This window comes from Acomys russatus, chromosome 5, assembly GCF_903995435.1.
Source record: "Acomys russatus chromosome 5, mAcoRus1.1, whole genome shotgun sequence".
Taxonomy (NCBI): Eukaryota; Metazoa; Chordata; class Mammalia; order Rodentia; family Muridae; genus Acomys; species Acomys russatus.
The window spans coordinates 15329937-15354520 of record NC_067141.1 but is presented as its reverse complement, the minus strand read 5'-3'; the positions used below and the strand labels follow the sequence as shown (position 1 = coordinate 15354520).

At 46.0% G+C, this 24584-nt stretch overlaps 1 protein-coding gene across 1 annotated transcript in view; it reads right to left on the bottom strand.

The window, feature by feature from the left end:
- The window catches only part of Dock1 (dedicator of cytokinesis 1), a 508411-nt gene that overhangs the window by 418298 nt on the left and 65529 nt on the right, over positions 1-24584 (bottom strand). The window contains exons 6-12 of the mRNA XM_051145486.1: positions 20890-21038; positions 17627-17762; positions 16505-16662; positions 15106-15187; positions 14566-14701; positions 6944-7016; positions 3429-3508 (exon numbers count right to left, since the gene is read on the bottom strand). Coding sequence (XP_051001443.1) covers positions 3429-3508; positions 6944-7016; positions 14566-14701; positions 15106-15187; positions 16505-16662; positions 17627-17762; positions 20890-21038 — 814 coding nt within the window. The remainder of the gene's footprint in view (positions 1-3428; positions 3509-6943; positions 7017-14565; positions 14702-15105; positions 15188-16504; positions 16663-17626; positions 17763-20889; positions 21039-24584) is intronic.

Here is a 24584-nt window from a genome sequence, read left to right as displayed (position 1 = left end):
AGACTCAGGGGAGGCTGCAGGAGGCTAGCACTTGAGCCTAATAATGAGGAAAGGAGTGGGAAAACAAACATGGGGGTCAAACCCACAGAACTAGGGAGAGAAAGGTGGCTCTCGGAGGCAGTGCCTACTGTGGGTATGACCCTTTGAAGGTGCTCTGTGCCATCCTCCAACTGAAAGCCAGCTCCCAGAGATATTCTGAGGAGCCCAGGGCTGCGGAGAGAAAGAAAATCCCAAAGCATGTGTGGAAGGTTCTCTCCACTTGCAGCTCATGCTGAGGAGGAGCTGAGAGAATGACACACCAGGAAAGGTGTCATGCACATGTCAAAGTGTGCAACCCAAAGGGGAAGGGGAGTTTGGGTGGCACTGAGCAGAAAGGATGTCCCCTCAGCCCTGCAGGTGGAAGGCAGGGGCAGAGTCTGGTGACAAAAGAATGAAATACAGTGGATCCCAGGGACCAGGAAGCAGACAGGGTGGAGAGACAGGCACAGCCAACAGTCTCCCTGGGGAGAGCCAGCTCAACGTGTTTAAGGGGCCCCATTTCTACAAGTGTCCCTTCTCTCTGAGATACAGAATTCCCGGTCACGAGAGTCCCAATGAGAGAAGGACACCCAGGAGAGGAAAGGCCCAATGAATGACATCAGAGGATGACACCAAGAAGATGCCATGTGTACCATGTCTCAGGAAACGCACTGCATATGTTCACTAAGAAATGCGAAGGGCCACGGTCCCAGGAACTGACTGTATCTCCACACACCCAGGCTACGGGCTTCCTTTTTCTAATTCACATTAAAGATCAAGAGGCAACAGGCAGCTCTGGGCCTGCAGAGAGCTAAACAGACCTTCAGTGGCTTGGTACTTTATCTGCCCCTTTTCCCCTGATTCTGCCATACAGTGAAGCAAACTAAACCTAGTGACATTAAATAACATCAGAGACGCTGCCTCTCAAAAGCCCTTACCAACAGCCTGCTCAAATATCTGAGTGGATAAAATAGAATATTGGTGACACAATTCAATTAGTTATGATTGAAATATGGAGATTAAATAGTCCTGATTATACAGCATTCAAAAGTGCAGTCCTCACAGGGAAAAGTGAAGCCAGTTTTCAAAGAATAAGTATGTTTGGAGTTGGTGTGTGTCTCACCAGAATGACAGAACACCGAATGGGTACTCATCACCTCTCAAACAATGGACAGAGGTGTGCTGCTGTCCGTATACACACCCAGAACTCAGAGGCAGAAAGTAGAGCTATGCGGGCTAAACAGAAAAGAATCAAAGGGCTGTGGATGTAGCTCAGTGGTGGCATGGTTATTGTGCACACACAAGACCCTGGGTTCGGTCAACCAAAGGAAAAGAGGGTGTTCACGAAACTCTGGCTTTGTGATGAGGAAACCAGATGCTGCAGAGAGGGAATAACCCAAGGCCTCTAGCAAGCTGGGAGGAGGCACATGGGGAGGCGACCATGGCTCTTGCAAGGGTTATTGTTATTGTCTCCTCCTTGTCCTCCATTCTGGGTCCCCTATCTGTGACTGAGAAAATGGGCAGGTGACAGGAGGTACCTGGGTCATTCTGATGGAAACAGGAGCCCAGGGGAAGAGCGCAGAACTGTCCTGGCCAAGTTCCCCAGACTGTCCCAGGAATGAGCTAGATTCTGAGTGTGAATGCTGGGGCGGGGGGGTGGGGTTCGGGGTCAAGGTAAAACTTGCTTGGTGATGCTGTTGGCTCAGTGTGTTCGTTCAGGAAGACACTTGTAGCCCCCTTGAAAAATGCTATGGACATTCTTGTTGTGCAGTCTCAACTGTGGTCTAAAAACCTGTCTCCTTTCTGGTAGTCAAAGGTACCAGGTGTTATCAGCCCCATCCAGGTACCAGCCAGCATCCACGTCGTTGCTGTCTAGCGCAGAGGTTCTGGCTGTGATGCATGCATGAGCCCGGCTGTTGATGTTGGCCTAACGCCATTGCTATTTCTCCTATGTGATTCTGTGAACAAACGCAACGTTGTGAGGAAGCTACAAAAGGAACTGGAGGTCTGGCAGGGGTACGGGTTGCTGATCCAGAAATAAGGGAGTAGCCAGGCCTTCTGCTAGTTCCTACTTCTGAGGAGACTCCTTGTGGTTTGTAAATACAGAGCAGAGTGGAAGAACTATAATCTACAAGGGTGGGGCCTTGGTTCAGTTTAAACTTGCTCCACTATAATCCATAAACATTCTAGACAGGGCTGGCCAAAGAGTAGGGTAAAACTAAGGGCAACTGTGGAGATCTATACAAGCTTTTCCAGAAGATTCTTCAGACTCAATAACACTGCTTGAGACAATGGAGAGGGTTGGTTTGGAAGGCTGGAGGTGGAGGGTAGCTGTTCAGTTGAGCTCCTCTGAGCACAAAGCATGACATACCAGACCAAGGACCAACCTGGTACATGGGTTTCTAGCAAATGAGAAAAGCAGGGTTAAAGTCCCCCATCTCAGGTGGTGAATTACTTGCCTCCGTGAAAGAGGTGGGGCTTGAGAAGCCTTTGGTTTGGGGCAGGTCTCCTCCTGGCCAGCCCAGCACCAACTGTCACCAGCCCCAGCTGATTGATTCATTAGCTCCGCTAGCAGAAGGTCAGCTTGCACATGTCAGTGTCATATTAAAACTGATGCAAGCAGGATGGGAACCAGGGGATGTGGGGAAGGAGGGAGGAGACTACTTGGATGACAGAAACAAAAAGGAGTCACTTCCCCTTTGGGGACAGTGGGGCAATTAGAGAAAATTGGCAGAGCTATGACAGGACATGGAGACAAGAGCCGGTGCCAGAGGAGAGGGAAATCAGAGGAGGTAAGGCCATGGTTTGGGGAGAGGGATTGTATTCATGGCTTGTGTTCTTATTACTGTGGGATTCGGGTTTGGGTTTGGGTTTGGTTTGAATTGTTGATTTCCTTGCTGATTTGTTTAGACTTGTTGTGTCGGAGTAACCTAAGACGGCCTTGAATTCCTGATCCCCCAAGCCTTTTCACCTGCCAAGCTTTCAGGCATGCTCATCAAAGGCTATTTTATGCAGTGCTGGGGATAGACCTCAGAGCTTCGTACATGCCAAGCAGGCACTCTACCAACGGAGCTGCAACCTCAGCCTTCCAGCACTTTGTTAAGCATGAGAAAAGAGAGAGAGAACAGGGAACACTGGGAAAGAGAAGGAGTCAAATGCAGGGGCTGATTCCCTTGCTGCCGGGCTGATTCCTCAGACAGCCTCAGCCATATCCCACTCACTGCCCATCCCCTTCTGCACTCATCAGGGAGGCTGGCTCCCAGGAACCTGCAAAGGTTACCATTGTGACAGGTTGCACCGCTGCCCATCCAGTAGGAACAAGCATAACCCGGCCCCAAAAGTTCCAACCAGAAAGCCCCCCCCCAGATGCCCTACATGCCCACAAACAAACAACAGAGATGCATGCATACCTTGTCCCTTGTGGTTGACTTCTTTGGCTGCAATGACTTTGTTTATGACAGTTTGAAGGAAGTCATTCTCCCCTGCCACCCTGGGTGAGAAACGGGATGACATGTTCAGCGGCTTGTGTCGAATGGCGTCGTCCAACGCGAGCCTGGAGGGCATGGGGGCAACCAAGACCACAGGAGACAAAGGGGCACAGAGACCCGTGGGTCACAGTAACAGGGGGACACAGGAGAGCATCACCACCGAGTATGAGAGAGTTGTCATGAGTCAACAAAGACAAAGGGCAGGATAGGTGACAAGAGAGACAGGGAAAGCATCGATCAGGAAAATGGTGAACCATAGAAGAGAAGTCCGGCCGAGGAGGGCACCCCACTCCCAGGGAACATGTGCACTGGGCTCCTCCGCTCCATTGCTAGTGGACAGTCCAAAGGGGCAGGTCTCAAAGTAAAGTGGCTAAGAGGCCTTACATTCAACACTGATGGCTGTTTGTGCCACTCGACTAATACTGAACTAGTCTACGGCACACAAGGTGGCAGGAAGAAGATACCAAAAACAAGATCCCTTTTCTTCTCCCAAACTAGCCCTCAAACCTAATGACTTAAGAAGCCCTGCCTTTGGTTCCTCCATGTGTTCACAAAGGGGTCTCCAATGGCTATTTGTGAAGGTAGTCCGGTCCTTGGAGAACAGAATTGATAGCCACCATGTCTGGATGCTGAACCCTGGACAGCACTCAAAATACAGGCTACTAATGCTCGTAGGCCCATGAGGCCATGCACGTGAGAGTAGCCAGCACAGACACCATGCGCCAGGAGAAACACTGTGCAGTGCCACCAAGCACAATGGGGAGCGAGTGCAAAAACATACATCGGGTACAGAACACTTAAAATCAATCCTAGGAGCAAGGCCTATGCCATCCATCACTTTAGCCAAGCAACTCAAAGGAGCTGAGAGCTGTTCTCATTTATTTCACCAAGTTAAAAAGAGACGAATGAGAGAGAGAGAGAGAGAGAGAGAGAGAGAGAGAGGGAGAGAGAGAGAGAATACACAATTATGTTTCCCTCCCTAAAACCAACCCTGTGAGGTAATAATTCCATTTTAATGGAGCAAAAAACGTTCTCATTAGCATGACATTTCCCAGAGAACAGTTTCCAGGCCTGTTTTGCTATTAGAATCATGCTACTTCTGTCTTCCCTTGCTGCAGATATTAATCTGTGTGGACATTATCCCCTAGAAGAGTAAGATGCACAAATGACACAGCAGGTGAGTGTGCACTGAAACTGTTTAAAGTGGACTTCCACTGCCAGAGAGAAAAGCACGGTGGCTACATGCAGGTGATCTCAGAGGCCAGGTGAAAACCAGGAGTCAAAGCCTGGAAAATCGTTTCACTGACATTTCCAACAGTACCCAAACCCAGTGTTTTATTTTGGGTTTGGTTTTTTGATGTTGTTGCTGTTTTGTTTTGTTTAGTTTACCTTCAGGGAGAAACAATAAGCAACAAGGGAATTCATTCAGTAGGACCATTGGGCATTCCTAAATTCTGTGGTCTGCATGAAACTGAAGCCTTAGGAACAATAGGAAACACTGTTGTTTTTTGAAGGGAGAAAAAAAAAAGTAACAGGGCATTATAATCTGAAAAGGGTGGGTTTTGTTTATTACCACTATGTCAGCCATGTTCTGGGATGGGACTATTTCCCCCGTGTACTAAGAGGCTTCTGGGTTCTATAGAAAACAGCTATATACCCTTGCCACAAGTGAGATTATTCATTATAACTGCTGACAGAGATGGAAATGAGCTCTCACACATAATCTGATATGGTGACTGTTTATCGTCACCCTGGCAGAACCTAGAATCACTTGAGAGATAGAACAAAACTTTGGGCATGCATAGGGAGGATCACCAGCTTTCGCTGAGATGAGAAACCAGCCCACTATGGGCAGCACCATTCCCCTGGCTGGGAACCTGGACTGTAAAAAATGGAGAAAGTGAGTTGAGTGCAAGCATACATTGAGGGACTGTAACCTTGAATGGTGAGCTTAAAAAAATAAAAAAGGAAGGAAGAAAGGAACAGAGAAAGAAAGACCCTTTTCCCAATAAGTTGCTTGTGATAGGGTATTTTATCACAACAGCAGGAAAAGAAACCAAGACACTACCCAATATGGCAACAACCAGCCCTGCATGGCACTAAACACTTGAAACAGGCAGATGTGATTGAAGGGCTACATTTTAATTCTACTCAGCTATAATTAATATAAAGAGCCACATGGGGCCAGTAGTTAGCAGACCAGACAGAAAAGTAAATGGGAAACATTTAAGCCACAAGAGACCTCTGCCTCCAATTGTGTGTAATGAAACGCATGGTACTTGAGCCCAACGCTAGGCTATAAAATGCTGGGTTTGATGTGACTTTCCTTGCAACAAGATGCAAAATCTTCTATGGATACAAGAAAAAGACCCTTAATGCACAAGGAAAGCCACAAATGCCGCCATCCTAAACAAGTAGTTCTCAAATCTCCAGGGAGTGGGGTGGCCCATCAGGAAGAGTGCATGAGGCAAGAGAAGCCAATGCCATGTCTCCCATCCTCCCTAGGGCAGGCCGCCTTCAGACACACATCATCACCAGCCTCCCACAGCCCTCGGCCAGCGCTTCCAAAGCAGTGTAAGCCTTAAGTCTAAAAGTCTTTGAATAAAAACAAAATGGAAGAGAAAAGAGGAAAAAGGAAACTGCGGAGTTCTGAGGCGGTCACTCTAACCCCAGCTAAGCGTTCTGCTGGGAAGTCAGGCCCCCAGAGGAGGCACTCTGCTGCAATCAACCTGAAGCACCCAGTTCTCTTTCCTCCTCCATGAGGCAAGAGTGGCCCCATCGATACCCACCCTCATGTCAATCACCCCGCCCACAGGTTCTAACTTCCAATCAGAGACCCTTCTCACAAATCAGCTGCAAGTGCTTTCCCCATGTTCCTTGGCCCTCTCTAAAGACCTTGGGACAGAAGTGAACAAAGCCTTATAAAAAGAAAAAGAAAAAGAGGGGAAAAAAGAGAAAAAGAAAAACCCAAAACTTGCTCACCTGAGCAAAAACACAAGACAGAAAAATCAGCAGCCTGATTACAAGCTTTAAGGTGTTATTTCTCGCTTTACAAAAGAATTCATCATTACTTTGTTTGGTTTCTATTTTTAAAAAAGCAGCAACCTCTTGTGATGAATTTGAAAGTATTGTATTTTGAAGATGTGAATTGCTACGAGAACAAATCGATTATGTAAAGAAACACGCTCAGTGCAGAATTGTAATCTTTCTACTGATAAGGTAATTCTGAGAACACAAGGAACATAGGCTCTCGGGACCATACACAAACCTTATTCCATCGTCCTCACAGTCCCCGATTCCATGTGCCACAGCAGTGACTAAATAGATTTCTTATTATTGTAAAATAGATGAATCCTGACTGAGGCTTAACGAATCAATTGTTAACTATGGGGTTTTCATGTTGTATCTGGTTAAAGACAGAATTATTTCATACTTACGGCTGGAAGGGAATGAAGTGTTGTTTATCTTCATCGTCTACTTTTCCGTTTATTATGTCTGTTACGTCCATCACTGGGGAAAGAAAAGAACAGAGAGGCCTGTTTTGCCTTAAGTGCCACCACTATAGAAATTCTAAAACACCAAGAAGAGAAGACTATGTTCTAGCATGAACCATATGGTAGAATCTGTTATTCTAAGACGCTTGACAGATTAAGTCATCTGAACATGCCGGCCCCGGTGGGCAAGGAACTCAAATAGACAATTGCACTGAATAATCTCTTTCGTCTGTCCCCAGGGGTCACTCTAGAGATCTGCTGTCCAACACAAGGTTCTATATGAAGGAGATATTCTGCATCAATGGGCACCTAAGCACGCTCACGGGAGTTGGGGGGGCGGGACACAAGTGTGATAAGAAAGAGCTTTTATATCCATCTCACGCTTTTAACTTTCTTTTAAACAGCACTTGGGGCAAGCCGCTAGCGTACTCCTAACATAGCAGCCTGTGACAGTTGAGCCTGTCAACTTGGCAGATCTAAAGCCCCCTAGGAGACAAGCCTCCAGGCATGTTGGTAAGAGATTAACTAAATTCAGTCCACTTCAGGGTGTGCCTGTGAGGGACTGTCTAGATTGGGTGAACTTAGGTGGGCAGACTGGCCATTCCATGGGCTGGTGTCCTGGACCAAATACAAAGGAGAAGTGAACTGAGCATCGACGCTGAGCACCAGCATTCACCTCTCACTACTTCCTGGCTAAGGACAGGATATGAGCAACTGCCTCACAACCCTGTCACCTTGCCTTCCCAGTGTCAGCCCCATGACATTCATACCACGTGGACTGTATTCTCAACCTATAAACCAAACTAAATGCTTGCTTCCTAAAGTTACTTCATTATTGGGTACTTTTCCATAGCAATGAGAAAAGTAACTCAGACACAGTCCAGTAATAACATAATTACAAAGGGAAACAATTCACCAAGAGCCGGTGTCTGAGTCAGTGGAACACTCACGTTACCTGAGGAAACTGAGGTACACAGACAACAACAAACAGACATCCCAAAGCCACAGACCTAACACCTCCATCTCACCACCGTGGCTCCCTTCATTTTTACTAACTTGCCTTCGCTGGGGTGGTCCAGGCTCACCGGCACCCCTGGAAACTCTGCACCATCTCTCCATTAAGAGGGGATAGTAAGCCCTGGTGGCATTTGGGGTGTTATGTCAAGCAACTCTCTACCTTCCTAAGGACTCTAAAAGGAACTGGAAAGTTGCTCTACCATGTCTTTCCTCACCCACGCACCTGGATAAAATAGTGCCACAGTTCTTTCCTAGTGACTAGCTTCCCTTACTGAAACTGCAGGTAAGATTCATTTCAACACAACCACCCTCAGTTCTGTGGTATGAAAAGGAAGGGTTCCTTCCCTAGAAGCCCACGTACTTGATGTGTGGTCCCCAGCTTGTGGTCCTATTCTGGAAGGTTGTGAAACTGTTAAGAAATGGGGCCTTGCTGAAGTCAGTGTGTCACTGGGAGCCCAAGCCTTAAAGTTGTATAGCCTGGCCCCACTTCCTGTCCGACCTCTTGCTTTCTGACAATGGAAACAATGTCACCAGGTGCCTGGAATTTCTACTGCTGTGCTATTCCCCCACAGTGATGGGCTATAATACCCTCAAGCTGCAGCTGTGAGCCAAAATAAACCCTTCCTTATCTATGACGCTAGATAGGATTATTTATCACAACAACAAGAAAAGTAACCGTCACACCCAGAATGCATTAGGGTCTGTAGGGAGAGGAAGGCAGCACTTCCATCCCCTGCTTATTATGGCAGAGCCCAGGAAGCCACAGGGAAAACGATCATACACAGTCCACTGAACCAACAGGACTGTAGGTCTAAGAACCAACACACATGTCCCAAGATTCAGGGAGGCACGTCCCAGATAACTGAAGCATTGACTACCAGCTGCTGAGTAGAAAGGCTGACAAAGACCGGGTCTTCACATGACAGGGACTGGCAACACTGATCCAGCACTCACCTAAGGTCGCATGCACACATGCCCAACACCACCAGCGCAGAACCAAGAAATCAATGGCAGACCAAACTGCCACGCCCAGAACGGTTAAGCTGAACTTACCAGATTCTCCACTCATACCATATGGGTGGCTTCTCTGTTTTCAGGGAGACCTTCTCTCTAGTACAGGCCTCATCTCACCAGCTAACTGTAGCTATTCCAGATTACATGATGCCCTTGCTAAGTGTCCAGAATCCGGCCCCAGAATACACCTGCAAGAATTTGCAGGAACACAGCAAAGAGCCAAGGAAGATGCTGAGGCCAAATACACATGTGGAAAACTCCCTATGAGCTAATAATCACACCTTGAGGCCCTTCCATCCTAAGCCTCATGGGAAAACCTCAAAGGCACATGAATTTCCTCAGGGGTCATCCATGTCAAGAGCTGTGCCCAGAAAGAGCTCACTGCCGTCTGGATGGGGAAGGAAATTTCCCACTTTCCTTTCTGTAGCTGTGATAAAATACCCTGACAGGAAGCAACAGAGGAGAGAGGGCTTACTTGACTTACAATTCTAGGTTACGATCCATGATAGCAGAGAAGTCAAAGTGGCAGAAGCTATAAACAACTAGTCACATCACAGTCACAGTCATGAGCAGTGCAGGCCTGTTTGTTTGCTTGCTTGCTTATGTCATACAGTTAAGGATCCCCCTGCCTAAGGAATGGTGCCACCCACAGTGGGCTGTATATTCCCTCATCAATTGAGAAACAACCTGCTAGACATACCCACGGGCTAATTTCTTCAAGATAATTCTTCCTAGGTAATTCTGTGTTGTGTCAAGGTGACAATTAAAGCTATCCACCACAGATACCCATTGCCAAAACAGGACATGAAACTGCCAGCTCTGGGTCTGTACATCCTGCCTGCATGGGGTCTACACCAGGGAGGACAGGTACAGTGTGACAATGGACAGGGAAAGAAACTGTTACCCAGAGTGTCCAGTGTGGCTGCAACCAACATAATCATGTGCAAGGGCGAGGGTACCGCAGGCCCAGTAACAATGACACAGCAAGGATACAAAAAGGAGAACAACCATGGAGGATCAAGCATATAGCATAAGGAAAGCACGAGGGCAAGAGAGAGAAGCAGGCTTCACGGGAGGGGCGAGAGACAGACCTGCAGCTGCAGCCATTGATGACATGACACATCCATGCATCTTGTTCATATCAGCTGGGCACAAAACGAGACACTGAGGACCAGGTACTCTCCTAGTCAGCAACCTCAACAGAGGGTCTTCCCTAGACACAGTCAAATTGGGTGCTTAGCTTCAAAAGTGTTCACCACACACCTCTACCACAGAGCTGAACATCCTGAGCCCCAACATAAATGACTACATAGCCATAGATGGTAGACCCCAAACCCCTAAGTCTTGAACAGTATCTTGCCAATGGAAGTGTCCACAATGTGATGTTAAGTGTTTTAGCATATAGGAAGTACATACAAAATATAAGCACACCACTACCACCCTACAGATAATGAAGCTGGTAAAAGGAGACCAAGACATGAAAAAACAAACAAACAAACAAACAAAATGACCTAATATTGGTTAGTGTTTTGCTGTTGTCCTATGCATTTCTATCAAGCTGGGCATTGAACCAGGGCTGCATAAAGGATAATAGCTCTACCTAGGATTGATCCCCTGGCTAGGTTTTCCCACAAAAGCATGGAGAAATTAGAAGAAAGGCACTCCAAGAATAAAGTTGGTGCACTGCCCTGGGTGTGTTAAATTATGAATGATTTATTTAATTATCTTGCGTTTCCATAAAATTTCCGTGATTTTTCCCACCGCTGCCAATCACTTTCGCATTATCAAATGTTTTAACAAAAAGGATCACGATATATTATTTTCAATAAAAGACTAAAACCTGTGGGCTTAAAGGTGCATGGATGCCTTTCTCATTTTAAAGTCCCAGTTCTATTGACACACAGATGAGCAGAGATTGTTCTAGAAAAAGCCTCAAAATTAAATCTGCGCATGTGGACATAGGAGCTGCATACGAATGGGCAGAATTCCCATTACCAAAAAGTCAGTCTCTTTTCTCAAGTATATGGAGGAAATTCCCTAATAAGAATGGGAAGCTGTGGCTGGTGGGTGGGGAGTGGGGGGTTGCTCTGTGGGAGTCTGGGGCAGGAAAGGAGAACACGCCCCTCAGTGTACTGAATATCAACACATAAGAAGGGGGACAGGGCAAGTTGAAGCACTGCCATGTGCCAGTAAAACTTTTTTTTTTTTTTTTTTTTTTTTCAAAGGTCTACACAGTAAAAGCACCAGACAAAATGTTCTGTCTCTGGGCAAAGAGCATAAGTATATGTAGCTGTTCCAGATATCAAGTCAGAAAGCTGGTCCTCACTCAGATGACTGCAGAGGCCAGAGTGCTAGGTGCTCGGAGCCAGTAGAAAGGAGCCTGTGCTGGGCCTGAGTAGGCAGGGAATTGCTGGCCTTCTTGCAGGCAGCGTTGGGAATAGACATCTGTACATCCAGACTAGAGATGATGCAATAGCCTAAAAGTACATGCCACCAGAGACACCAGATATAAAGCACCAACCAGCCATCTCTCTCTCTCTCTCCCTCTCTCCCTCCCACCCACTCTGTCTCCCCCCCCCCCCCCCCCCCCCGTCTCTCTCTCTCTACCCTCATGGCTCACTCAGGCCCTAACTTCTCTCCCCTTCCCTTCCCTTAAATAAATCCCTCCATATCAGATCTGTTGCATCTCATTCTAGCTGTTTCTAATGATAACACCAAGGGCCTCTGCAGCCCTTCATGTGGGAACTGCACAGCCTTACAACATGCAGGGTCCCACCAGCCAATCAGACAGCAAAGAGGAAGAGGCTTATCTCTCTCTCTCAAGAAGTTGGGCAGCAGCAGGCCAGAGGGGCTAGAATTCCTCTCAGGCTGGTTGGTTCCCAGCACTCCTGAACTTGCAGTCCCAGAGTGAGGAGACCCAAGAGGAAAAGGCCAAAGATCCATTCAGATGGGTAGCAAACAAGGATGCGAGTGACATCAGAGTGAACAGCAGGCATCAGGAGATGCGCCAGTAATGGCCTCACAGTCAGAGATCCAATTCATAGGGACAAGAGAGTGGCCCAGATGTCCCCCTGACTTAATGCAAATGCCACTTCCAAGGCCAGAGAACTATCAGACCTGCTTTTGTTAATCAGATAGCCTGGCTCCAGAGAAGTCCAGAAATGGGGAGGCCATGACCCTACACCAGACTCCACCAAGCAAATAAAAAGTATGTTATAGGCACAGTAGAATCAGCAAGTACCATGACTACCAATGTGCCTACACATCATCACCTAGAACTCCCCAGACCAACATAACCAAACCAGGAAAGGCTGGGAGAATCCCCATTCTAATCTAAAGAGGGAGAGACTGTCCGCCTCCAGCTAAATCTCATCTTTGCTTTTAAAAATCTAACAATGCTGTCACGGGAACTTATCAGCAGGACCTCTTCAGTGATCTAATAACCAGAGAACCTGCAGTATCCATGCCTGAAGAAGCAACTTACATTGCCTTACCATGTCCCAGATCTCTCTGATCGCTTAGAGAAAAGATAAAACACACGCAAGAGAAAAAAATAGTGTTTCCCTAAAATTGCCAAGAAATAGTGTTTCCCTAAAATTGCCAAGAAAAGGTAAGTTCCAACCCGTTAAAGGGTTACCGGTATCTCAGCTAAACATGCAAATGATGCTATAGGCTTGGGAAAACAGGAGTAATTTATGGCATGTGTCAAAGCACTCAGGGATGGCAGTGCCAAGCCTCCCCAGAGTGCCTGACAGAGCAAGCCCACCCTCAACATCCCACCATGGATAATAAAGACACTAGGACAGTCCACTGAAGAGCCCAACAGTCCAACAGAATTATCCGGGTTTATGACTGAGGTAGTGGACATGTGGTTTACTATTATTATTCATTTGTCAAAACCCACAGAACAGAGCTGGGATCGTGGCTCAATAGGTAAACTCTTGTCACATAAGCCTGAGGACCTGAGGATCCCAGAGCTCATGTAGAAGTCAGGCATGGTGGTGTGTGATTGTAACACAGGTCTGAGGTGGAGAGGTAGGAAAGAAGATCCCTAGGCTCAACTGACAAATCAGCGAGTTCCAGGTTCAGTGAAAGACTTTGTCTCAAAAAGAAGGTGTCAAGCAAATGACTGAGCAAGACACCTATTGTTGTCCTTTGACTTCACATTCATACATGCACACTCATGACACACACACACACACACACACGCACACAACCTGACAGAATACACAACACCAACACCAAATGTCCCTGTAACCTGTGGCCTCTAGGAAAGGTCATGGTTTTCATTAAACACCTGTCATAAGCATAACAGTCACTGGTGATAAGATGGGGAGGATGCTAAAAGCAGGCTAAAGAACATGGGAAGTGTTTAGATTCAGCCCAATTCTTCCAGAGTCTACAATCTTTCTGAAAACAAAAGTCTGTTTAATTGAGTAAAACTTAAATACTGAGTTTCCTGGTAGCCAAGCAAAGACTGGCTTTGGCCACTGATCATACAGGAAATAAAGGCGAGGTATCAAAACCCAAGAATTCTACCTATATACCATTCTATGTGTCCCACTTAGCACTGTCAGCTTGAAACAGCCTAGAATCAACTGAAAAGGGTGTTTCAATCAAGTGCTGCCCTCATCAGGTTGGTCTGAGGCTATGTCTATGCGGGGTGTCTTGATTCATAATTGAAGTAGGAAGACTTTGCCCACTATGGGTGTTACCATTCCTTAGGCAGGTAGTCCTGAGCCATATAAGGAAGCTAGCTGACTGAGCCTAAGCAGGAGCAAGGCAGAGAATGAGCCAGCAAGCAGGTCCTCCACAGTTGCTGTCATGAGTTCCTCCCTTCACTCCCCCACAATGATGGGTTGTGACCTGGAAGCCTAAGCCAAATAAACTCTGTCCTCTCTAAGTTGCTTTTGGTCAGAGTGTTTTATCACAGCAACAGCATAGAGCCGTAACCACATGATTCCCAATGCTCTTACTAAAGGGACAGTAAACATCGGAAAAGTTTGGTGAAAGGATGCCCCTGCAACTTAATAAAGAAAGAAAATTGCTTCTCCACATTATGCAGAAAGTGACTGGCACTTGAAAGAGGTCACCTAGTGGGGACACCTATAGTCCCCTGACACAACTAACCAGGCTCTCACTTTCTTGTAGCAACACCAAGCAGAAATGTGGATTTAACAGCCCACAGGCCAGCTGTTCCGTGTCCTCTTTCAGATCTTATCTTGGAGCCAGGCTGCACCTGCTCACTACAAAACCAACCACTGAGTCCAGCAAGCCCCGACCCCTAGTGCTGGCCTTGCCACAGTGTGGGAAAGTGACCAAGCATCTCTCTTCCAGTAAAGGCTGGGAGCTGCTTTCAAACTGGAGCAGATTTAGTCTCAATCAGAAGCAGGTGGGCTCCAAACAATACAAAATGCAACTAGCACGTGGCTTTCACTCCAGCAGCAAAATGCATAGATCGAAGTGACACACCGGCCTTCCTCAAAGGAAATGGTCTGACACTCTGAAGGAAAAACAGGGATGTGGATTTTTACCAGCCACGCCAAAGGGTCGCCGCAGCCCCGAAGTCAGCTTCCTCGTATTGCTGTCCCTCAGCTCCATGCGACCGACTCGGACAATCTGGCAGACAAAACTAATTTTCTCCCTCTTCAGGTCTTTGCTCCCAAGATCCTAGAAATATTAATTTCCATAAATTATTGTGGAGAACCATGAGCCAACACAAGTCCAACTGAAAGGGACATAAGAACAGACCGAGAGTCTGTTCTCTGACCGCTAAGAGCATTTTTAATGTTACTCCCATGACAGGAAGGAATAAAGTAACAGCAGATGCTTAGCTAAGTGAACTGATGACATGCGCTAAGAGTCTGGAAGTAATCGGCCTCTTAGAGATGCTAAGTGAAGACCGAACTCAAAGACTTCCACAAAGGACTCAGTGATTCCCGGATTAGCCAGTGTCACAGGCACCACCACTACCCCCCAACACCCTCAGGCCCCTGTCACTGCTGAGAAGTCCCCAAAACAGCAATCGGAGCAGAACACAATGACACTCAAAACACCGGCATGGGTGCACTCACCGTAAACACAGCACGCAAGTTGTGTAACCGGTCAATGTCTTTCGGTAATCCTGAACTTGACCAACGGACCAGGTAGTTTTCGCTTGACAAAAGAAAACACAGGAACAAATTAATCTTCCAAACCTGGACACATACCCAATGTATCCCATGAGGCCTCATAATTAACATCATGGAGGCCCACTATGCACCTGACCATGAATTTATAAACATGCAGGCCACAGATAGACTCTTTGCCAAGTAAATAACTCTTTCACTTCCTACAACATGGGTTATCCATGTAACAGAAGTATTTGCAAATGACATTTCGATGTTTATAATGTGAAAAACCTCTCTGCCCATTTAGAATGACAACAATACAAAGCTGTGTATTGAATTTCGAACAATGTATATTTAATTCAGAGCCTTCAAAAAGCCAAGTAAGCTATAAAACACAAACTGCAGCTCCGACAAAAAGAACGAAAGCACTTACCAGAAGTGAGAGTAAAAATCACCTGTGTGTTCTCTTTCCTGCAAATACTACATTTTTAAAATTTTGATAGTTCAAGTGAAAACACAGGAGTGTTGATATATAGATATGCACACACTTCACACAGTTTAATCATAATTTTTTTCATCAGGATAAAGAGGTTATATTGAGGACCAATGTGTTTACAATGTTTTTGTTCTACAGATATTTATTATGAGTTTTCATATGACAAGAGGAAATACTTGACATACACACTAGCCAATCAGCTTAGAGAAACAGCAAAGAGGCAAAAGCCACAGGTGACATTCCTAGACCAAAAGTTTGAAAAAAAAAAAAAAAAAAAGCAAAGGCGATGCTTGTGGGCTGAATTTGTTTGAAATGGCTGTGGTAAATGGCATGACCAGAAGAACCATGGGAAATAAAGTGGTTGCTCATCTCATCTTACAGGGCACAGTCCTTCCTGAAGAGAGGTCAGGGCAGGAACCCAAAGCAGGAAGTTGGAGGCAGGCACTGAGGCAGTGGCCATGGAGGAATGCTGCTTACTAGCTTGCTCTCTGTGCCTTGCTCAGTTTGGGTTTTAATGTAAGCCAGGACCACATTCCCACAGGTGGCACCGTCCATAATGGGCTGGGCCCTTCCACATCAGTCATTAATCAAAAAAATGCCCCCAAGACTTGCCTACAGGACACAATAGAGGAATTTTTCTCAATTAAAAAAAAAATCCCTCTTCCCAGATGATTCTAGCTTGTTTTGCATTGACAAAAAACTAACCAGCACATTTACCTCAGGTGCCAGGACATCATCATGCTGGACCTCAACTTTGCACTGTGGATCAGAATAAATCTTCTCCAACAAAGATGCTTCTTGTCAGGTATTTTGGTCCCAGCAATGAGAAAAGTGACTGATAGAGGCTGCAATGGGGAAATCACCTACCTGATGAACTTGGACTCCACAGGGTCATAAAGAGACATGAGGACCTCAGCATCTTCTCCTATTTTACAAACCACATTTTTGAGGTTAACGAACAAGGCCAGAGACGGGGTAGCTGCGAACTTGGCTTGTCTGTTGACATCCATATTCTGCTTCTGAGACTAAAGAGAAAAGCAGAAAGTCAATGTGAGGCAAGCTGGACTATAACCAATGCTCATTTTAGTCACCTATAGAATAGGGAAATGGCACTACCGTCACCTCTCAGCCATGCTTCTCATACCATCACCCTGTGTCCCCACTACATGCTCTCCAACAACACAGCATCCCTCCTGCAGCAGCAGCTCATGCTGAGTATTTGCAAGAACACGGACCTTCCAAGTGTCTGTCAACCAACTTCAGTGATGGTTGCTGGACTAGTGGTCAGCTTCAACTTGGGGTTCCCCCTAGAATGATGCCTCCAAGGAATCTGTGTCTCACTCTGCACTAGGTCCCCAGTCCCTGGAATATGGCGGATGCCTGACCAGATAAACTATTAACTAAATTAACAGGTTATGCCATACCGCTTGACTCCATCCTGCTCCTCCTTGTCTGAAACACACTGGATACTTGCTTCTGAGGGTAACATCTCCCACATCCCCACACTCCTCCCACCATCCCGCACATCCCCACACTCCTCCCACCATCTCCCACATCTCCACACTCTTCTCACCATCCCCCACATCCCCACACTCCTCCCACCATCCCCCACATCCCCACTCTTCCCACCATCCCCCACATCCCCACACTCCTCTCAACATCCCCACATCCCCACAGTCCTCCCACCATCCCCACACTCTTCCCACCATCCTCCACATCCCCACACTCCTCCCACCATCTCCCACATCCGCACACTCTTCTCACCATCCTCCACATCCCCACACTCCTCCCACCATCCCCCACATCCCCACACTCTTCCCAACATCCCCCACATCACCACACTTCTCTCACATCCCCCACATCCCCACAGTCCTCCCACCATCCCCACACTCTTCCCACCATCCCCCACATCCCCACACTCCTAACATCCCCCACATCCCCACAATCCTCCCACCCCTTGCAAAACACATGCTGAAGGCGCAGGCTCACTTTCTCTTCTTGCAATCTTTCCTCCACTTGCTTAGAAGCTACTTCATGCGCTCGGAAGAGACTGATGGTGCTTGTTAGTTCTGGGTCCAAAATGTTCCCATCTTCATCCCTCACCACCAGGTCCAAATCAAGAATTCTGGAACACGGAGATTTCAGAGAGGGGAGAGAATGAACCAAGGAAGTGAATTCCCCAGCACAATGTCAGCCCCACCCACTGAGCGGATGAAAATGCCTCAGAGGCTGGAACTCATCCATAAATATCAGGGAAGGCCATCCCACCATGCTGCTTTCTGTAAATCAAAATGGGTCACACTGGGAGAAAGAAACTCGCTCAGTGTTACTTTCACTTCAGTAAAGTCTTCACCTTCTGATCAGAACTTAAAAGGTCTTCAAAGTCCAAGCAAAGTGAGCATCACTAAGGACTGCGGAAGGTGTGGACAACTGGAGCTCACTACTGTGCCCTGCACAAGCACACCATCTATGGGTACATGATGGCAGGAGGCCTCACAAGGTATCTCTCTAGCATGTTTCACTAACAAGGCAAAGCCTCCCAAATCTGACCAACTCATCCCAGGCCTGACCCAGCTATAAGAGTCAATACCAATACCGTGGGTCAGCACTATATGAAGGAGGTCTGTGATGATGTGTGGGTGGGGCCAGCACTGTGTAGGTGTGGTCTGTGATATATGGGTGGGGTCAGAACTATGTGGGCATGGTCAGTGATAAGCGGGTGGTGTGGGTGAGTTCCTGGAGGCCCTTGTAGCTGGTGAGGGCCCCCTCAAGGAAGATAAAGATCAAGTCTTTTGCCAGCCCACCATGTGTAGCACCTGATGTCATCTCAGTCCAGACAGAAAACCTGGTCAGACCCACTTCACAAAACAGGAAATCAAAGTTCAGTGAAATTACTTATGTGACTGAGACCAACCATCTGAAGATGATGGACCGGCAATGTTCTGACCACAACATCACCACCATGTGAGGTAGCCTGTCACAGTACCAGTCTGCAGAGGTCTCTGCAATCCCTACACAGCTGGTTCTGTTGAGAAATATTGGTCTCACCATAACAAGGCTAGAGACTAGTCCCATGGGAAGGCAAAGGGTCTAAAACAGGGGCTGGATACATCCCTCTGAAACCAAAGTGTCTACAGTTCTATGTGCATCTGGATGTTTTCTATAGGTAAGTGTGGCTATGGACATGTCTGGGTGAGTCAGGGTGTAGGTGTGTGCACATTTGTCTCTGTGTGATTTACACAGCCACCTCTGTAGAGGAACAGTCCATGACCTTTATACCGAAATTCCCACAGTTCCCGGGACACTCTCCAACCTGACCCCCACTCAGGTAAAAGGAAAAAGCAATAATACATAAGTGATGATGATGATGATGACGACATACTGCTTCATGAGAGACTGGACCATTCTTAAATCAAACATTGTATGCTTTATTATTATTATTATTATTATTATTATTATTATTATTATTATTATTATTATTATTATTATTATTGTATTTTCACTTCCTAAGGAGGAGTAGAAAGATAAGTAAAGAACATGGGCTGTAGAGGAATGCTGGGCTGCAGCCCCAGGCAATCTTGTCTTAATAACCTTGTATTTCCTATCAATGCAGTAAATTACATTTAGAAACACTTTCTGTCTTAACAAGATTGGTCCATGGCGTAATGTACTTAGGTTGTTTCCTGTAGCCAGATTAAGCAGGTGGTCTCTGAACCTAACTTCAAAAATGGGCTTCTCCAACAGAAAATAAAATCAGAGTTCCAAAGGTTTGCTTTTGTAAGCATGTGGTCTTGTAATGGCTTTCAACGAAGCAGTCTCTAACGTCCTATACCCGGAATCTCTAGCAAAAAAAATAATAATAATAATAATAATAATCAAGTAATCTCCTTCGCTTGTGGCATTTTAGCCCGATACCATCACCATATAAGATGGCCTGTCACAGTGGTCAGTCTACATTGGTCTCTGAAATCAATACACAGCTGGTGCTGTTGAAATGTGTGTCTCACCATAACAAGGTCAAAGACTAGTCACCACCCCACCCCCACCCCAGATACCTTCCCCTCCACCCAAAATCAGAGTATGTCCATCTGTCTGTAGCTTGTGAAGGCAGGTAGTTTTCTAATGGGTTTCATCAAAACAGTATCTAATATCCTATACCTGGAATCTCTGGCCATGGAGGCAAAAATAAAGTCACACATAATGCGACATTAGGAAACATGAAAAATAGGGAAGGGATTACTAAAAAACAAAATCACACAATAATTCAGTTATTACAGAAAGGTCCTATGGCTCAGCAAAGATCCTCTGAGCTGATGGGCAGGAGGCAAGGCCTGCCCTCACCTCCACATTCTCAGAAGTGAAAATGAGAAAGGGTGCGGACTACACCTTACGTCATCCACCACCCGAACAGCAGTCTGACTGAGCTCTCTACCTCACACTGGACAGCAGAACTTGGAACTCAAGGAGTGGGTCCCTGGATTCAGTATAGTGAAACCTCCCCCGGTTATTCTGAGATAACAAAGCATCAAGAGAGTATAGGACCAGATCGTGTGTAAGGCTCCTTGCAGCTCTGACAACATGCAAACAAGGAAACAGGTACCAGGTGGGAGAGGCCATCACCTCCTTCTAGCTATGGATAATGACAGAACTAGGGCCAAAACAGCTCTGTTCCTGGCAGCTAGTAGCAGAGCATGCTCTCTTCTGGAGTAAGTGGGCCCTCCCTCGAGACACTCAAGTAAGTCAGGGTGGACGCTTCCCGGACATGGAAACGTGTACAAATGGCAATGTGTGGTTCATCTCAATTGCAGTGTTAATAGAGTTGTGCTTCTGTCTGTCAGATCAGGCATGGAAACTCAAGGGACAAGTTTCATGGTGACTTCTAACATCTAGTCTGACATTCAGACCAAGGGAGCCGCAGGAAGTAATCTAGGGCTCACCACTGCCCATCTACGAGGTCAAATGTTCAAGTGGAAAGTAAAAAGGGCATTGAAGATCATAACTGGGGAGGGATGGGAAACAACAAAAAACAACGGGTTACCCCAACCCCACTTCACAACGCCACCACTTACACAACAAAGACCACGGGTTTCAGGGGCGGCTGGGTAAACCAGACTAGAACGCAAGCCACTCCATTATTGTGATATTAGACATTCGGCTTTATGATAAGATGTAATTGAGGCATCCTCCCGGTTGAGGGTTGCGCTATTATATTAGACAATTTAAGCATGAAATCACCTTTTCAATAAACAAACCTGTTGCCATAATCAATTTTGGCCGTGACCTTCTTCTTCAGCTCTTTGAGCTCATCCTGGGGCAGAGTTCCAGAAAGAATCTGTGACCGCCACTCAATAAGGTCATAGATCATGTGTCGCACACTTCGAAACATCTCCCTATTATCTTGCTATAAAAGGAGGGAAAAAGGCAACTGTAAGGATTCTGATTAAAAAAAAAAAAAAAAAAAAAGTACAGTGGAGATTATATCAAATTGACAGTCCCTCAAATAAAAAGCTAGACTATGCACTGCTTCCTGGGAATCAGTGACTGTCAGATGAAAAGCAGGTTCTCACATCAAATAGAACACCTTGTATAGGGTTTGGTCCCTATGGGATGCAGAAGTAACCCTCCCACCTCCCCAGACCACATCCCACACTCCCAGTCAAGGAACACACAGCAAGAGCAGGACCTTGAGCCTCAGCAGGACTCCCAGCATCAGCCTGTGCATGGCCAAGGCTTGAAGGTGCATCCACGCAGCCAACGGTGCACTCTTAACACAAACTGCAAACTCCCTGAAAACATCAGGAGACTCTTCTTCCAACTTCATTGCTCCACTGTGGAGCCTGAACTTTGTAGTTATCAAAGACTGGCATGTCACCATGCCAACAGGTTGGACATGCCAGGAAGCACCCACTGTCCTCTCCGTGACAGTTCTGTCCCATTACTCTCACCTGAAGATGGTCTTCAAAATACCCTGGGCCTGGGCATCAAGATGATGCTGGCAGCTGACACATAAGCCATTGTGCACCAGCCTCCCCTGGTACACTGTGACCCACACAACACACAGTGACAGCAAATGTCTATCAATGAAAACTCATTTTTGCTTCTATATCAAAAGAAAACTACAAGATGAGACCCCCAAATTGACCCTTCTCACCTTTTGTGTATAGGATTTGTGGTAAAAAAACAAAAAACAAACAAACAAACAAAAAACAAAACAAAACCCAACAGGTTTGCATTTGTTGGTGTGACTCATCAAGGAAACTAAGGTTGTCTACAATGTTCTGCCTCTGAACATCCAAGTCTTACTTAATTAATTATATCTTAAGCACTGTGATCCCTTCAAAAATTAAAAAGTGGAATCGCTGTTTTAAAAAATGAGCTCCACTCTAGATTTTGCAAACCACTCCCTCACTACCTCCTATTTGAAAACCATTTGAAACTTCTCTTTCTAGAAGTTCCTAAACAGCTCGAAGACCTACCAACTCATAGCACTCGGACAAGTTAGTGTATATCCCATGAGCTACATCACTATATTATCCTGTATGTGAGACAGAAAGACAGAGAGGGATGTGGGGGGGGGAGAAGGGGGGAGAGATGTGTGCACAAAGGATAGCAGAGTGTGACCGATCCCCTGGAGTAAGTGCTGTGAACTGCCTGGCACAAGTGCTGGGAAGCAAATTCTGGTTCTCTAGAAAAAGAGCAAAGGCTCCTAACTGCTGAACCATCTCTCCAAGCTGTTTTTATAACATTACCGTAATTCTGTTTCTTGCCTTTCTTTTGCCTTCTTTCCCTTGTTTTTATTTGTTGTTGTTTTGAGACAGGGTCTCATGGAGCCTAGGCTAGCCTCACCCTTAAACTTTTTTTTTTTTTTTCAAATATTCAGCAAATATTTATTGAGACCTGACAATATGCCAAGACGTAGAGAAAGTGGAAAATGGCAGAGACCTCAGCCATAGACTCTTGGTCTCCCCGCCTCCAGTTTCTGAGTGCATGCCACCATGCCAGGTTCCTGATTTGGGTTTCTCAAATGAATGCTATAAGAGGTCCAAATTAAGAACTTACTGCAAAACATGTTTCTTTTCATCCTACTAACCCACCTTGCTCATCTCTCTAACAGCATGTACAAAACACACCTATTTTGCTGGCAGGTCTACAACCAGAGGAGAACTAAAAGAAAGCATCTACAGATTCAGAAGCACCTTTGACTTGGCTTCGCACAAATCTAAGAACATAAACTCATCAGAGGTGAATTTGCCACTTGTAGAAAGAACTAGGTTGGGGGAGAGCCTGGAACTCATCGGCACAGGAGAAAACTTCCTGAACAGAACACCAACAGCCCAGGCCTTAAGGTCAACAGTTAAGAAATGGGACCTCAGGAGGCTGAGAAGCTTCTGTAAGGCAGGAGACACCGTCAACAGAACAAAGCTACAGCCTATAGACTGGGAGAAGATCTTCACTAACCCTACATCTGACAAAGGTCTAATATCCAAAATAGATGAAGAACTTAAGAAATTAAACACCCCCAAACCAAATAACCAATTAAGAAATGGGGCTCAAAATGAAACAGAGAATTCTCAATAGAGGAATATCAAATGGCTGAGAAACACTTAAAGAAATGCTCAATGTCCTTAGTCATGAGAAATGCAAATCAAAATGACACTGTGATTCCATCTTACACCCATCAGATTAGCTAAGATCAAAAATTCAAGTGATACCACATGCTGGTGAGGATGTGGAGAAAGGGAAGAATATTCTTCATTGCTGGTGAGAGTGCAAACTTGTACAACCACTTTGGAAATCTATCTGGCACTTTCTCAGAAAACTGGGAATAAGCCTACGTCAAGAACCACTCCTTAGCATATACCCAAAAGATGCCCTATCCACACAACAAGGACATATGGTCAACCATGTTCATAGCAGAGTTAGTTGTAATAGCCAGAATCTGGAAACAACCTAGATGTCCCTCGGTCGAAGAATGAATAAAGAAACTGTGGGACATTTACACAATGGAATACTACTCAGCTATTAAAAACAAGGAAATCCTGAAATTTGCAGGCAAATGGATGGAACTAGAAATGATCATCCTGCGTGAGTTAACCCAGACCCAGAAAAATATTCACTTATAACTGGACACTAGCCCAACAGGGATGTCCCCTGAAGTCTTCACTTAGCAGGGGATTGGGATAGATGCTAGGACTTCCTATTAGTACTCCAGGTGAGAAAGGTATGGAAGAATGGGGAAATAGAAGGATCCAGAGGGTCCTAGAAACCTATAAGAACACCATCAAGGCTGGCTGACCTGGACCTGGGAGGACTGCTCAAACTACTGTATCAACCAAGGACAATGCACGCAGTAAACCTAGAACCCCTATTCAGGTCTAGCCAATGGTCAACACATTCTCCACAGTTGTGTGGAGAGTGGTGACTGACTCTGACATGAACTCTGGTGCCCCCTATTTGACCACTTCCCCTTGGTAGAGAAGTGGCCTGTTGGCACTCAGAGGAAGGGTAAGCAGGCTACCAGGATGAGACCTGATAGGCTGTGCTCATATGGTCAGGGAAGAGGGCCCCTTCTGTCATAGGTCTAGGGGACGGCAATAGGGTGAAAGAGGGAGGGAGGAGGGAATGGGAAGATACAAGTAAGGGGCTAACAACTGAGATGTAATCTGAATAAATTACTTAAATAAATAAAATGAGTGAACGAATGAATAAAGGAACCAGGTGATGGTTAGAAATGCTGACTCTACGACAGGGAGCCTGATGCTGTCCACTCAATGTATTGGTCCATGGAAATTCCTGTTTGTTGTGTTATCACATTTTTGTTTAAAAATTGCTACGTTGAACATGAAATACCGACTATGAAATTGCTCAGATTTACACAAAACATTCATGGCTAACTTCACGCTTTTAGGTTTGCGAGTGCGTTTGATGAACAATTACCCCAAGTGCT